The sequence below is a fragment of the Myiozetetes cayanensis genome, unplaced genomic scaffold, assembly GCF_022539395.1.
Source record: "Myiozetetes cayanensis isolate MyiCay16 unplaced genomic scaffold, myiCay2020 scf5-8, whole genome shotgun sequence".
NCBI classification, from domain to species: Eukaryota; Metazoa; Chordata; class Aves; order Passeriformes; family Tyrannidae; genus Myiozetetes; species Myiozetetes cayanensis.
In genome coordinates, this window is record NW_026087742.1 from 110,913,971 (window position 1) to 110,930,822 (window position 16,852).

General features: G+C 37.1%; 1 protein-coding gene across 19 annotated transcripts in view; it reads left to right on the forward strand.

The window, feature by feature from the left end:
- KDM6A (lysine demethylase 6A) overlaps positions 1-16,852 on the forward strand; it is a 150,564-nt gene that overhangs the window by 94,083 nt on the left and 39,629 nt on the right. For 5 of the 19 annotated variants that reach the window (XM_050334017.1, XM_050334019.1, XM_050334020.1 and 2 more), the window contains 11 exons: positions 244-278; positions 2,578-2,643; positions 3,778-3,871; positions 8,373-8,499; positions 11,122-11,220; positions 11,603-11,822; positions 12,394-12,528; positions 12,979-13,134; positions 13,774-13,869; positions 15,798-15,902; positions 16,508-16,852. The exon at positions 16,508-16,852 is cut by the window's right edge and continues 51 nt beyond it. In XM_050334017.1, the coding sequence (XP_050189974.1) occupies positions 244-278; positions 2,578-2,643; positions 3,778-3,871; positions 8,373-8,499; positions 11,122-11,220; positions 11,603-11,822; positions 12,394-12,528; positions 12,979-13,134; positions 13,774-13,869; positions 15,798-15,902; positions 16,508-16,852 (1,478 nt within the window). The remainder of the gene's footprint in view (positions 1-243; positions 279-2,577; positions 2,644-3,777; positions 3,872-8,372; positions 8,500-11,121; positions 11,221-11,602; positions 11,823-12,393; positions 12,529-12,978; positions 13,135-13,773; positions 13,870-15,797; positions 15,903-16,507) is intronic. The other 14 variants (XM_050334018.1, XM_050334024.1, XM_050334034.1 and 11 more) reach the window with 7 other exon arrangements.

The window sequence follows — 16,852 nt, forward strand, 5'->3', positions numbered from 1 at the left end:
TGCCTTTCTGCAATATCTCTGTACATTTTTCATGCTTTGTTAGGATACATGTTCATCCTCTGTCAGGTCTGATATATTAAATGTAAAATATTAATGTAAACAATATATATATTTTTTGTATCTTCAAAACGTAATTTGTCTGTTTTGCATCAATAAGTTTGAAATGTCGTTTAGTCCTCTCTTGAAAAAACATGTTGTTGTTGTTGATTAAAACTAATAATTTTGATTTTCCCACTCTTACAGTTCAGTTTCACATTGCCCACTTATATGAAATCCAGGTAAGCTTTAAGCTCATAGTTACAAAGTGTGGTTAGTTGAGTTTTGAACTATATGATGTAATTGGTCTCTGGAATTCAGATTGTAAATGCTTTAGTAAAGTTATACTTAAGTCTTGAATCACTAAAGAAACTTTATTTGCTTTGGCTAAAGTAAAAATATTTTGTATGTGGACTGTCATGCTGTTAAATGGAGCAACTATTTTAGTAAACATATTTACTGTTCTCCCAAATTAAGTGCAAAAAACAATCCCAAAATATAACTTTTAGGAAAATTCTCTTATGAAATTATATTCATATTTAAGAAGTTAGACATATGTATAACAATATGTAGTTTCTCAATTCTTAGATACTCATATTGTATCTTACATATACACATGCACACATAGATCCAATTCCAGACAGTTGCCCAGGTGCCTTTTAAGTACATTTGACATGAAATGTTCAAGTTCAGTTTTTCAATTTTCAAATTTAACTGAAGATATGTGACATTTGGAACCTGAGGTCAACAGTACATAAAGCTTATTAGTTCTGTATGAAATCCTACCATGAAATTTTCTAGGTGAATCCCTTGGGAAATTACAGAACTTTGCCTGAGCTTCCAGAACACAAGTAAATTAAAACCAAGTAGCTACTGAAATAGCTATTGTATATTTGTAATTTGACTGACTGGTTATATAATCTAGATTTTGTGCCCTTCTATCATGTTTATAGTTATCATATGACTGAGGAAGGGATGTGGCATGAAAACAAAACCAGTTGTAATCGAAATGGATGACAGACATAAACTGTATTTTCAGTCAGTTGGAAAGTAGCTTGATGAACTGTGTGCTGTCTTCTGATGGCACAGTGAAAAATGGCCTTAGGTATTTATATATAAATAAAAGATACAGATCTGACAAACAAAACGCTTTTCTTCTGAATGCTTTTGGTGAAAAGCTGCATGACAGGACAGAAATCTCCCGTCCCAAAGCACCATTTACCAACTTCTTGGAATGTTATGGTTCTTGTTTGGCCACCATCCAGATTTCATCCTGGGCGCTGGAGCACCTCTGACATGTTTATGTGACAGAGCATCCTCAGTGCATTAGTTCTGTTACTCTGGCAGATCAAAAGCAAGTGGAACACCTCAGGTCACCATCTCAGATGCCCTGAATAGTTGTGTGACCAGTGCTGGCAGTACTTAAACTGTGCTTTTTGACTGACAGCCACAGGCAGCAGGAACTTCATTTTACTGCAAGCCAGAACAAAAAAGTTTCGGTGGGTTCTGCTGTTAGATTTGTTTTGTCTCGAAGTTCTGTTGGGAGGGGTATCTTGTCTTCTTGAATTTGAGAAACTGAGAACCACAGGGGTCCTGACTTCTGAATATTACCTCTGACACAATGAAGGTTTTGGAGACAGGCTGGTTGCTTGGTTTCTTTTACAGGACACAATGAAACAAGGTTTTTTTAACTCCTCCATGTATTTGAAAATTACTTGCTCTCTGATATTGTAAAAGTTAATTAATTCCTTAATTAAGTACCACGATACTGGAGTTTAAATGATGGGTTGCCAGCCTCTGAACAAGAGATGAGCCTGGTGCTGATAAGAATTTGCAGTGGGTTTTCCTGGTGTTTAATGCCAATTTCTGTTATTTCATCTGTGGCAGTGAGGGAGCTTAGAGGGTGTCTAAAGAGAGATGTTGTGTTTGGTTCTCCTCCCCTTTTGCATTTCTAAGACCATTCATGATGCAGCCAAACATCGAGGACTTTAGATCTTTGGAATTAGGATATAGATATAAGGGAAAAGTTCTTCACTGGCAGGATGGTGAGGCACTGGAACAGGTTGCCCAGAGAAGCTGTGGCTGCCCCATCCCTGGAAGTGTTCAAGGCCAAGTTGGATGGGGCTCTGAGCAACCTGGTCTAGTGGAAGGTGTCCCTGCCCATGGCAGGGAAGTTGGAATTAGATGATCTTTAAGGTCCCTTCCAACCTAAACCATTCCAATTCTATGAAATACAAGCAAAAAATATTCTAGATCTGAAAAACGTGCTCTATCTTAATAGATACTTCTGAATCCTCCCAAGCATGTAAACATCTTTTTCAACATGTGAATATTAGGCACTGAGATTTACCTGTTTGACATCTGGATTGCTGCCTCTGCTCTCATGCTCTACAGTGAACTTCTGTTCATTTGCTTATTATCCTTCATAGTCATAAACTACAAATTTTTTTCCCAATGCTAAATTTAAAGTTTTTTCCTGATTGTTTTTCTTTTGCTGGACATGGATATTTTATTTATTTATATTATTTGTTTTCTTACCAGTTGTCTGCATTTCATGAACACCAATTAAAAATCTTTCCTACCAACTTCCCCTTGTTCCATTTGAAAGTATGTAATTGCTGCTTTAATTTTTCTTCCTGACTAGAATAAGGTTTTAAAATGGCCAGAGTTGTCTTTTGTAATTTTTGAGATTTCAAGAACCTAATAACATTTTTAATTTCTTCTATTAGGTATTTATATTGTGTAGAGTCCCTTTTAAAACAGCAGTACTCCTTACTGTGCACTCTGTGCTTAAAAAAAAACGTAACTAAGCCACAGTCATTTGCATTTAGGTGGCCCCATTTATTTTAATGTGCTCTTCATCTGTTTGCTGGATGAAGTGTAATGTTGAATTATCTGAAAGCGTATTTGTGGGAGAGGAGGAACAGAAGAACTGAACATTTAAAATACATTCACTGTTAAGCGATTATTGTTAGAAAATGCAAAGATAAATGCTGATATTATTACCAAATAATTCATCCGTTGAGAAGTCTTAGCCTTTAATATATACAAAATAGCTCATACTGTTCAGAGAAGTCGATAAAGATCCCAATCCTAACCTGGAAATGTGTTTTCTGTACCAGCACCTGTTTGTATAGGGAGTTATGAATTGAGTGTTTCCAGGCTCTAAGCACACTTAAACTATATAGTAGATAATAAAATGGCATACTTTCATTACCTAGGCATAATCCTTTTAATTTCACATGTGGTGGGACTCTTACCAGGACAACAAATATGTTGAAAGAGGCAGCTCAAATATACCAAAGGAAGGAAAGAGGCAGAATTATACCAGCCACGAGTCTTGGTTTCTGTCACAAATTTTCCGTGAGCAATTGGTGGAGGGTTTTCTCAGATGTACACTCACATTCAAGTATTCCCCTTAAAAGCAGAACATTCATTTTAGAGTAAAAAGCATAATGCATGTATGAGGAGTTGACTAAATTTAATAATTTTCAAATTTCTCTCAATTCTTTTTAGTATATTCTTAGTCAGTTTATAATAAATACTATATTTATGGAAGTTATTCTCCTATCCTATATATATGTCACTCATTAAAGCTTTCATATGCACTGTATGCAAAAAAAAAAAAAATCTAGAATTTTTTGTCAATGTGTTTGTGTGCTGTCAGTGCTGTGAAATCGTTGCTATTGGTGATCTGTTGTAAGCTCTATGATTAATCCATTTACTTTTTTCCTTTTGCAGAGAAAGTATCACTCTGCAAAGGAAGCTTATGAACAGCTTTTGCAGATCGAAAACCTTCCTGCACAAGTAAAAGCAACTGTCTTACAGCAGTTAGGTATGTAAAATTAACTTTTATTTTTCCTCTGTGTTTCGTTTTTCCATCTTTGCCTTCAGCAGTGTTGTTTAAGGCTCCCTTTCCAAACAAGCCTTAGACACACTGAGTACGATACGAGAGGTTTTTCCACCCAAAATAGAATATGTAACAGTAGATAATTAAGAAAATAAGAGAGGAGGAAAATATTTTAATTAAACTTAGAAAACTAAAAAGCTCCTAGACTTGCTGCAGAGTACGTGTGTTGCAGATTTTGGGCAATGAGGGGGTGGGTTTTCAGAGAAAGAGTGCAGCAGTTGGAATTGTGTGTTCTCTGTTCTGCCTCCAGTAACATCCCTTGAAAAGCCAGGCTAAATGCAGTAAACCAAAATGCCCTTCTCTGTTGCAGACTAGAAGAACGTGGCAACTGAAAAATTTACCTTTTCTTTTTCTCTAGTTATACTATGTAATGAAAACCTATTTGTGTAATTAAAAGGTTTATCATCATATTCCATAAAAGAAAACACATTTAAAAGTGAAAAGGAATTATTTTTTAAAAAAATTGTCGTTTTCCATTTTTATAGAAAGCTGCTAAATAATTTTTAGACTAGAATTTCTAGTGGGTGGGTAAAATAGAACACTTGTGTCCTATATACCTTATAAAATATTTCCAGAATATTTTTTTAAAATTATTCAACCAAGCGTGAAACTTCTTCATTCACCTTCTCCATGTTCTTCATCTAATTTATTATTCTAAATATTAATTTAGCCTGCTTATACCCATTTTTTTTGTTTGTTTTCCCACTTTACATAGTGGTCCTTTAACTTGAATTTGTAAATGGCACAAAGTTGTGGCCACAGTGCTTTCTTTTTTCTGTAATACAGGTTGTGTATGGATTTGGAGTGGGATAATTTGTCTTCTGTGACAAAATGTCAAAATCAGTGGGATAATTTTGAGTCATCTGTGTTTGAAACCAAAATGAAACTGTGGGAGGAGTTCTCTGCAGGACTCTTTGCTGCTCTTTTTGCTGTCACAGGACTGTGTTGCTTATATTTCAATAAGCCCTTTGAATTTATTTTTTTAGCTTGGTATTATGTCACCAAGCATAAATTGTCAGCAGTTCCATCCAGAAGGGCTGTACATCTGATCAGTGGAAGACAGGCTTCTCAAAAGAGCTGACCGGTTCTTTTTCAGCTCTGTTTGATGTATGTTGCCACAATAGAAGCAAAGGCACATGGTGTATTCATAAAACCCTGCCACAGGTCTCGGTGCGAGCAGTGAGAGCAGCGACTTTGAGAATTGTCTGCTGTCTGAAAACTGGATTAACTGTCTTTATTCAAGCAGCATAGGTCACCCAGTTCTGTTGTGTGGGTAGCTTCTCTGTGGAGAAAGGGATAGAGTGGTCTTAACCAGAACATTCAAGGAATAATGCCATTTCTTCTGCTCTTTTCTGTTAACAGTGGTATTTATCAGTGTGGTGTTTATCGCAGATTTAGTCTTTAGCAGCTGTGACTGTGGAGGAGAACCCTGTGATTCCCAGATAAACACACACCCAGTTGAGCTGATTCGTGCTGACTAGCTTAGGTAGACATAATAGTAAGATCTCTACAGTTGGATAAGAGCAGTCAGTTTGTTTCTTCTCTTTTTTGCTGTTCCATTTGCTTTCCGGACAACAATTCTCTTCACCACTTGGCCCAAAATTACATTAAATTAATGAGACTGAAGATCTAATCTGTCCCAGTATTCTTTCTCCAGTTTTACTCAGCTGTTGCATAAGAAAGAGTAACAACATCATAAGCATCTACTTAGAGATTCCCAAAGCACTCTTCCATTAATTTTTGGTTAGGGGCGTTCCTAGATGGTGTCCATGTAATTGGATGAGACATCATGAGGTGCTGGAATGGGGAAGAGCTTCATCTCCTCAGAGACAATGATGTTTACTGGGGAAAAGTGAGTGCCACAAGTTCAGCATGAGAGAGGCTGATAAGCATTAAAAAGGCCACTCTGCCATGAGCACATCAGAGGGATTTGTTCCAAATGAGGTTGTAAAGACCTGGAAAAGAGCACAGAACATTTGTGAAGTGTGGACAAAATCCGTGGGTTTGTTTATCGTATTAAAAATGTCCCCAGGAGTGGAAGAGTAATCAATACGCTGGTTAAGAATTGGGGTAAGGTCTTCCAAGTGGGAAACTGCACAGCTGTCCAGGGGTTTTCCATCACCACCTTTATGTATGTTCTTCACTTCATGCACAGGAAGAGCAGATGTAGTTTCCTTTACCCGTGCTATTCTAGTGGAAAACTTTTGTTCACCCTCCCTCTCTTGCTTTCTGCCTTTTTCACCTCCCTGCAGAGAAAGATAAATCTGGGAAGCAACCCTTGTTTCAGCAGTGAAACCAGATAGGGATTGCTGGTTCTCATTTCTGTCTCCTAGAAATAGATTTGTTCTTTTTATCAGTGAACCTCAGTAAAGATCTCCTGAAGATACAGCACGTTATCTTTCAATCCAGCAAGGTTCTGATGAAACAGAAAATAGGCACACAACATTTCCAGAGATACAGGAAATTGTTTAATGTCTTTTTTTGCCCTTGTTTGTAATCCCTGAACTATTATCTTCATCTCAGGCTTTGCCTGGCACTGCACCTGATACATATATCCTTAATGAACAGTTACACAGGTGAATTCTGATAACCAACCTCACATAAACCTTTTTTCTTAAAGCATGAGTATCTTCTGTTTTCTTAAGAACATCAGAGACTTGGGATTTGAATCGAAAGCTACCTTGTTTACTAAGTTCATGAGAGAAAGTTGTGTATGTTTTCTGTCTCTGCAAAAATCCGTGGGTTTTTTTACTTCCTTTCTTTGCCCTGATCTGTAGAGTTTTGACTTGATTGATTTTCAGTCAGGATAAAGTACTTTTTTTTCAGTACTGTAACCACTTGACTCCTAACCTGACATTTTTTGCAGTCCGTGAAATATTTGAACTTTTACTTGTGACCACAGTTTCCAGGTGATATTTCTTAAAACACCTCAGGCAGATGTTGTTCAGTAGATGTGATTTTATTTTTGATTGCCTTTGTTAAAGCTTGGAAGTTTGCAGAAATGTTGTGGTGTCTGTTAACAACTGTGAGCCCAAGGAATAAAAGCCAAACTGTATACAACAGGTGGAATAAAATACTTAAGGTATAGTCTAATTACAGAGAGTGAAGTAAAGCTACAACTGCTCTTCAGTTCTCAGTCTTACCTACTTTGTCTGGTGTTTCAGATGAGATCTGATCCTTTGGTATTACCTTGTAGTTAGACTTCATCAAAAAGCTTAGATAAGCTTAGGGTGCTGAAGTTTAGCTCACAGAGCTTTTAAATGGACGTACATTGTGGGTGTGTGTACAACTCTGTAGGTAATTAGACCTTTATTTTATGAAATTGGTATCACAGTGTCCCACAAGGGACCATTTATGGGTGGGACACTGTAAACACATAGGGAGAGTCCTTTGTCACATCCTACATTTTACAAGTGTTGGCTGAAAAGCAGTGGATTGTTCAGACAAATGCGTGGATATTGAGGGAACAGCCAGTCATTGCTGAGCACTGCAGTGATTTCAGCAAACCAGCTGCCTGCCACAGAGGATTTCCTTGTTTGTACTCATTATATGAGCAGCAGTGAGATGGTTTTGTGGCTGCTTGAAGGAATTCCATCTGAGCTTGGAGGCAGATGAGGAGCAGCTTGAGAAGATGATGAAGGTGCTTTATTTGGAATGGTAACCGAGCCTTGCGTCAGCGCCAGAGCGGAGATGTGTTTTAATTGCATGTAAAGTACAATTTGGGAGAATGGATTGTGGGAGGCCTTTAAAGTGGGCATGAATAACTTGTCTAATATAATGAAAGAAGAGAAGGCCTTTGAAAGAATATGATGTGTGGTTAGATGGATTTGTTACGTAGATGAGAGGTGATGGCATTTGTCAAGGTGAACAGGAAGGATGTTGTAGTAATGAAGATGAAATGACAGCATGAAGAAACATTGAAGTGAAGATGCAAAATTTCTTAGTACAAATGTAGATACAGGTCAAATGTGAGGATTTAGAAGAAAAGGAGTAAACACAATATGTAGATGTTATATGTGTATATATATTACATAATTGATATGTGTGACAGAATGGTGGTGGCATTTTTCAGTGTCTGGGTAGGTGACTGTGTTCAGAGGAGGAGAGAGTTAACATTTTCAGATTCACTTTTTGTGGTAGAAGATTGAGCAGTTCATAATTATGCTACTAACCTCATAGAAAATTATTTAAACAAAAAAATACCCTTTAACAGTACACTGAAGTGATTTTAACTTTATTACATCCTTTTTTAGGAAAGAACTTTTAAAGTTTTTAAAATTTCATTCATAGTGTTATATGTAAGTGATATTATTGTTTGGTATTCCTGTTTTTAAAGAGACAGTAATGCTATGAATATCCTGCTGTGCCAAAGTATTAAATGGTCTTGGGGAATTTCACTTCTACCATTTATGGATTCTTTTTGTAGGCTGGATGCATCACACCGTGGATCAGCTTGGAGACAAGGCAACCAAGGAAAGCTATGCTATACAGTATCTCCAGAAATCTCTAGAAGCAGATCCAAATTCTGGTCAATCCTGGTATTTCCTTGGAAGGTGAGAAAAGACTTTATAAACACTGTAACTAGATTTGTAAATTTTTTTGAGGATACTCATTACTGTGGGTAACTCACACTCTTCTTCTTCTTAATCCTTTCAGAGGAAAAGTGAAGTGAAAGGATATATGAATGTACTGAAGTCTACACTTCAGTAGAAGTACACTTTTCAGGGAAGTGTATAAAAAGACAAGGTGCTAACATATTTGGGATGAATATAGATTAGAAGTTGAAGTATGTTACACAAGCAGTCCTTCTTTTTTTTGTAGTTATTATTCAGTCTGCACATTTACAGTAATCTGAATATGCCCTGCCTGGTTTTACCTATTTCTCCTCCTCCTCCCACATCTTCTGTTCTCTCCCTCTTTTTTGTAAATGGTCACAGTTCTTTTGCTGTTTATTTTCTCAGAATGCCCCTCCCAATCTCAGTCAGTTTTTGCACTAAAATACAAGTATTTTCCTAGGTATACATCCACTTATAAAGTACATACACTGCAACTGCACATTAGGCCAAGATAGCTCAGACTAATCCATTCTAATTTCTATTTAAGTGTTCTGTAATTGTGTACTTTAAGACAGTATTTTTTACTTGAAAAATAACATACTCCCAGATGTAAGTCATATCTATTGAATGAGTTTTCTTGGTCTTCTTTTTAAGAAAATAAGAGTACTTTACACAAACAAGCTATAACTATTGAAATAATGAGGTTTTGGAGAAAGCTTTGAGGACAATTGAAGTGCATATGAGAACAGGTCAGTTCTCTTGAGAAATACAGCAGAAAAGAATGAGGCAAAAATAAAATTAATATCCCTGCCCCAGTATCTTCCAGGCAATGTTCTTGGAGACTCTGGTCACATACAACTGGAACTTATTTTTGGTTTTGTCATGCTAATTCTTCCAGCTGTTCTGTAGGACAGGGCTCTTCAGCCAGCTGTGTGCAGGCTGAGGGAGGAACACCGGGAACACCAGCACTGAGTTGAAAGGCAAAGGGCAGATGTGGAGGGAAAAGGGAAAATGAGCCAGGGATCAGCTGGCTCATCTGATCTTCCACTGGGCTGAAATCCTGTTTTTTAACTCAGTAGTCCCATTCCATGTGCCTTGAGTTGAGTTCTTAGGCAGCAGGGCAGAGCCAGGACTCCATGAACTCTGTGTGTGCAGCTGCTCTGCTCCAGCTCCTGCAGTGCCACAGCTTGGACATGGTCACAGTGAAACCCGGGACCCTGCAGACACGGGGTGGGCAAATGCTGGAAATGGGATGGAAAATTTAGTTGGAGCATCTCTTATACTCTGCAGGGAGGACTAGAACAAAAATGTTTCTGTGCACCATTTCTCTCCATTGCATATGGTGGCAGAAGAGCAAAGAAAGTTTTGTGGGGTCGTGCATTTACTCTTTTTTCCTTCCTCATGTATTCCCTTGTCTTATTCCTTCCTTCCTCTGCTGGTTGTCCAAACTGGACAGTAAGTTGGTTTAAATCTGCCTTCAAAAACATACCACCACCACCCTCCTCTCCACTGGAAAAACTCCATCACCCTAAGTTTTGTTGGGGGCCTCCTGTTAGAGCTGAGAGGCTTTATGTATCTGTTAAGCAGAGTGAACCATGTCTACTGGAAATTGGGTTAGACTGTGATTAAATGATCTTCTGAAACATTGTATTCAGACTTCATGGATGTTTTTTGGCAAAGTAATGCTGTGTTTTACTGTATTCCTTTCCTTGTGTGCCTCAAGAATACTTGAAAGAGTGTGGCATGTTTGACAAACCTTTGCCTGTACTGTTCTGCGTGGTTTTTATTTTCTACTGGAATAAATTTTCTGATGTTATTTATGTGTTTTGAAAGTTGTCAGTTCTTTTTACAACAGTGAAACTTGTTACAAACAATGTAAGGCTCAGCTGTTACAAATTAAACTAGTAAATGTATATATACAGATATTTGATCTTGGCTGTATTCGAAGCTTTTGATTTTAAAACAGTAGGTGTTATTCCCTATGGTATAATTGTAGTTCTCTGTAATGCCAGAATACCTTTGAACTTGTATGTGAAAAATATTAAAGTAAGAAATTATAAAAAAATTCAGAGTAGCACTATTTGGTGCTCTGTATGTACAGTACAAGTAAGTGGTTTTCATTATTTGAATATTATTGAGATGAAAGAAATGCACATAAAAAGCTTCCCAGGCAATCAGGAACCATCCTGGTTGAGTTGGTCAATATCTCCCAATAATTCTGTGTTGTAGAACATTAAGTTTTATAACCATTTGTTGGATGAAATAGGTAACTTAGTTGTTTCTTTATAATACTATCATCTGTAGATAAACATTGTTCTTATTGACTGATAAACCATCAATCAAGGGAAATAAATATAAGTCTTTCAAATATGATATGACTGTTTTCCTTACAAATGCAGTGATGTAGGGTTTAAGTAGTTTTGGTGTACTTCTCAGCTATATCATTAGTAATACATTTTAAGATGTTTTAGTCTGCTTATGTCTGGCATTCAGAAACAGCAAGTGATGAGTGTGTGTGTGTTTGCATGACTTGGCATTTATCAAATCAGTCTTGGTAAGCCATCCTCGATGATTACCTTCTATAAATATTACCAGAGTTCTTTTTTTTTTTTCTCCCAGGTGCTATTCAAGTATTGGGAAAGTTCAGGATGCCTTTATATCTTATAGGCAATCTATTGATAAATCAGAAGCAAGTGCAGATACATGGTGTTCTATAGGGTAAGAATGATACAGGATAATACAGTAATATTATTCCATGCTAATATATATATATAAATAAAGAATATCAGCTTTTTAACTATTTTGTGTGCTGAGAGACCGTAAAGTTTTTTGAATTTATACCTTCATGTTGTCAGACTTGTCTGATCTGAAGTTTAAATAATTAATTTATATTTGCTTTTTCAGTCCTTTAAAATACTGAACATGCCACGTATAGATGACCTTTGCACGTTAAAATTGTATGAGTTGTTTCTGTGGTTTATACGTTGCCAAAGTTTATTAAGGGTTTTTGGGGGGCAGAGGCGGGGAGGATGTATATATTTGAGTTATTTGTGTTTTGGCTTTGTTATTAATTCTCCACTTCACTAATCTTTCTATTCAGTGTGCTGTACCAACAGCAAAATCAGCCTATGGATGCTTTACAGGCCTATATCTGTGCTGTACAATTGGACCATGGCCATGCTGCAGCCTGGATGGACCTAGGCACACTCTATGAGTCCTGCAACCAGCCTCAGGATGCCATTAAATGCTACTTAAATGCAACTAGGAGCAAAAATTGTAGTAATACCTCTGCACTTGCAGCACGGATAAAGTATTTACAGGTAAAACTGATGTTTTTAAGAAGGGGGAAATAACTCTTCCAAATACACAGCAGAGGGGAGGGGAGAAGTAACACACAGGTTTTAACTTGAAATTGTTTGTGGTGTGAATAACCTGTTTTCATGTGTATTGTAAGCATATCATAGCCTGTAATATTTTATTTCTTCATTTTTTAAGTGGAACTTAATTCCTTACAAACCCTATTTTGCACATTTAATCAAAGCATACTGTTTTACATCACTTTGCTTTTTTTTCTTTGTATTGTCTACATTTTTAAGTTCTCATAACATATAGTGAGAATACGCACACACTATCTTTTCACTCTTGTTTGCAATTCCAGAAAAAAAAAGGAATTATGAGACCTCTGAATCCAGAGCTCATCTTTGTTCTGATTCTCACAAAGGTTTATATTCTGGTTACCCTCTTTATACTTAGCACCTTTCTGAAACCCGAAATTTTAAATCTATCCTCTCTTTAAGACATAATTAGCTACAGCATTTAGGAAGATTTCATGGACTTGCTCTTACTAAAGTAGGCTTGTGTTAAATTTGCTTTTTACATAATTTTTCCTAGGCTCAGTTGTGTAACCTTCCACAAGGTAGTCTACAGAATAAAACTAAATTACTTCCTAGTATTGAGGAGGCATGGAGCCTACCAATCCCCGCAGAGCTTACCTCCAGGCAGGGTGCCATGAACACAGCACAGCAGGTGAGAAGTTGGGTTATGTTCTGCAGGTGCCCAGCTTTAAGGGTTCTTTACAATCGGTAGTGGTCAAGCTTATTTTATTGAGCACAGGATTGGCTTTTATTTAAAAGAAAAAAAAAGGCCTTTGATTTATTTGCAAAGGGATATTAGATCAAGAAGCTCCCTGCAATGTGGGAGAAGTATGGGGGTACCAATTTAGAACCTTTGTGGATTTTCATGATTTTTAAAGATTTCATCTTAAATAGAAATGCTGCAGTGGTTTAATAATCCCGTGAAAGGTACACATTCCTCCATTGATGACCATATGGAAACTGATTTTTCAGTTACTGAGATCAGCTTCAGAATATCTACTCGGCCCTTTTAATACATGTGGGCTGTTAAAATTATAAAATTTAAAGGAAAGCATTAAGAATATATAGAACCATATTTTTGTCTTCCTTCTGTGATTCTTAGGCTTGTAAACCTCATCATCCAAATACTGAACCTGTACTAGGCCTCACTCAAACACCAATTTCACAGCAATCCTTGCCACTACACATGATTCCTTCTAGCCAAGTAGATGACCTGACCAGTCCTGCCAAGAGGAAAAGAACATCTAGTCCAACAAAGGTATATATTCCGATGAACTAGAGCCCCCTACCAAAATTATATGGAAATATGTATTCAAATGATGCAGCATGCACAGAATTTGTGCTGTAAAATTTTAATCCTTTGGCATCAAGGTGGGGAATGTTTTTAGAAATTTTAAAAAGGATTTTTCAGTGGTGTGTTTAATCAGATTCCAGCTCAGACATAAGGGCAGTGCAGGTCAGTGGCACTTAACTGCAGTCATAGCTGTGTAAGGGAAGAAGTACAATTGTAGTCTGATGGTGGAGAGGGAGACGATCATGTCATCCTGTCTATTGCCTTTGCTTATATTTAGAATTCAAGTGTTTCATCATCATGTAATAGTGTTACAGTAGATAAAGTATTCAGTTTTAAAAGTAGCATACATTTAAGTTAATTGCATAATTTGATTTGCTTGTTTCTCGTTATGATATTAGGTATCATTAACTTTTTCCTCAGACTACTCTGATACTGTTGGGAATGGTAGAATGAGACTTGGTGTATTTTAGTGTATTCTTTGTTTATGTTGATATTCTTGAAACAATGACTAGTTCTTTCATAAGCAAGATAAAATCTAGATAGTAAAAGAAATTAGGTGGACCCTTTGATAGTCACACATTTTAATGTAATGTTTTCTCTCAGAATACTTCAGATGTTTGGAGCAGTGGCCATACAGTGTCACATCCTCCTGTACAGCAACAAATTCATTCTTGGTGCTTGACACCACAGAAATTACAGGTAGGTGTGGAAGATCTTCAGAAGCTCTTGATATGTTTTTTGTTCCTTCCCTTCTTCCTTTTAAGAAAATACATCTGGGACATGTTTCAGTTTCACTTTTCTGAAATTCATTGTGAAGTACTTCCCAAATAATTCCCAGGGTGTAGTTCAAGTTGTTCTAATATTTATGGCTTCTCTAGGTGAGATTAGTTCTATAGTAAAATAATTGATCTCTAGCAGAAACTGAGCACTTACATTGTATGAATTCTATAATTTATAAGGTAAGAACATACAGCAGCTCTTTTTTCTTACAATGTTTTAAAGATAGATATGCAAATTGTCACACTTTTGTGCCAAGTGAGTTTCGTGAGTCGATGTAGTGTGGGGGATATTGAAAGAGGTGTAGATGTATTGTAATATAATCTTCTTTTCCTCTGAGGTAGCTTCTCGTATCAAACTGCATAAACAAACAACCACATTCTAGAGAATGCAATTACTCAAATGAAATCTGGTGCTGCTCTTCTGTCTTTATGTCAGCTAATACAGTTATATGAAGTGATAGATTTTAGTTTGGAAATCTTTTTCTGGTATTCTTTGTTATGATATTTTTTTGTCTCTTCAGTTCATTAGGGCATGCTGTGAGCTTCAGCAGGAAGCATATTTTGAAAATCAGGCCTAGCTGGGAACTTTTACGCATGTACTGCAGATACTGCTTTGCATGCAAAGAAAAATAGAAGGGAGCACAGTGCAGATGCAGACAAGGCATTCTGATTGACTGAGCAGTGTTCCCCTCAATTCCAATATAGTTCTTCAGCTGTTTCTCTGTCTGAACAATATTGGCTTTATTATACTGTATAATTTTCCCCTCCCTCTTCCTCCCACCTCCCTACCGCTTTGGTCCTTCCTCAGTCATTCTTCTGGATCTCTCTCTCTCTCCAAGCATTCTCATTATTTCTCTCTGCTTATTTTACATCCTGCTCCTTTTCCTCCTCTTCACTTCCACCTTTTTCCAGATCCAGCTAAGGAGAACCTAAGTAGGCTTCTCTATCTAAGTACACTTACTGGACTTGCTGGCAACAGCTTGACCAAGTTCCAGCATATATGAATAGCAAAGCCAAAAATAGATGGTAAAAGAGGAATGGGAATAAAACCTATATTATATCTTCTAAGTTGGCAGCTCAGAGGCTGGATAGATATGGCATGTTATATATACATATATAACATACATATATTTATGTCTTACTCATTGCAGTCCCTTCCAGAGGGACTTTAGAATGGAAGCTACTGTTAATCCAGGAATTTTGGCATGAACATCCTCTTTTTAAGTTATACCACTTAAAGCAGCAGACTTACTGGTAGAATGATGGGCTGCACTGGCTGCGCTGAGTAGTTTAAAATTAATAAAGAGATCAGATTTTTTTGGTAATAGATACTTAAATTTATCATCTGCAAACAAGATCAGTATTGTAACTTAAGATATCTCTCTCTGTAATTAGATTATGTAGTTTTCTGGGTTTGTTTTTTATATTTTCCAAAGAAATTTTCATGTGTGACTATAGGTTTAATTCACTTGGTGATGAACAGTATTAATAAAAGAATAGCACAGTACAAAAAGGTGCTAAAGTATATGTAATTATGATAAGAATTCCATATAATCATACTTGAATGTAGTTTTCTTTTTCAGTACCAGCACACTTAATTTTAGTGTGGTAAATAATAATTATATGCTCAAATAATTTACAGAGTCTCTGCAGTTTTAGTAACTGGTGTTAGGGTTTGGTTGCAGAACAGTGTATGGAAAGATGTTTCAGTCTGCAGCAGAAATCTCAAAATTGTTTTCAGCTTTACAAGTCTTGACTTCGTGGGTACATTTTTGTATTGTATGCAAGAAAGTTATTAAAAAGCCCATGCAATTTTAATGATTCTGAACCACACTGCTGTTTTTTTAGCACTTGGAACAGCTGCGTGCAAACCGAAATAATCTAAATCCAGCACAGAAACTTATGCTGGAACAGCTGGAGAGTCAGTTTGTCTTGATGCAGCAACACCAGCAGGTGAGAACAAAAATATTTTTTCTCTTTTACAAAACTTTTCTCAGTAATGGTGTCTGTTGCGTTTCTTGAATTCTGAAGAATTTCTGTTGTACAGAGTTCTCATGCCTTTTGCTGCATTAACAATAATTTATCTTGTTGTGTATGAAGTACAGTTGTCGATTAGTGGTGGAAATGTAATGGGTTTAGCTGTGTTTTATTATAGGGCTGCCAGATAATGTAAAAGTTTTCAAGCCACACTTTCCAGCTAAAGTGAGTGGACTCATCTAAAAGCAGTCTGACTTGAAAAATACGTAGTCGTAGTGAGCGGTATTGCAGCATCTCTCTCCTGCTGTCCTTGTTCGCTTCTGTCTCTCTCAGTGTCCAGTTTCAGCAGTAAAATACTCAAACTGAAGGGCCCAGAAGAAAAGTGTGCTGATAGTTTTACCTTAAAATTTACTCAGCACTTTCATGAGCATGACAGTTACCATGGTTCTAAAAAGCAGCCGTGAAGATGTGTAGAATTGGAATTGGAATTGGCCAGTGCAGTGAAGTACACAAACATTGCATGATCCTTGCTTTCTGAATTCTGCAGCCAACATTCTTGTGCTTTGTTCCTGTTCCGTTAGATGAGACAAACAGGAGTTGCACAGGTACGATCTACTGGAATTCCTAACGGGCCAACAGCTGATTCATCACTGCCTACAAACTCTGTCTCTGGTCAGCAGCCGCAGGTTGCTCTGACCAGAGTGCCTAACGTCGCTCAGCGTGGAATCCGTCCCGCCTGCCCCGGGCAGCCTATGGCTAATGGACCCTTTCCAGCAGGCCCCGTTCCCTGCAGCACAGCAAGAACGCTGGGTAGTACAGACACTATTTTGATAGGCAATAATCACATAACAGAAAGTGGAAGTAATGGAAACGTGCCTTACCTGCAGCGAAACGCACTCTCTCTACCTCATAACCGCACAAACCTG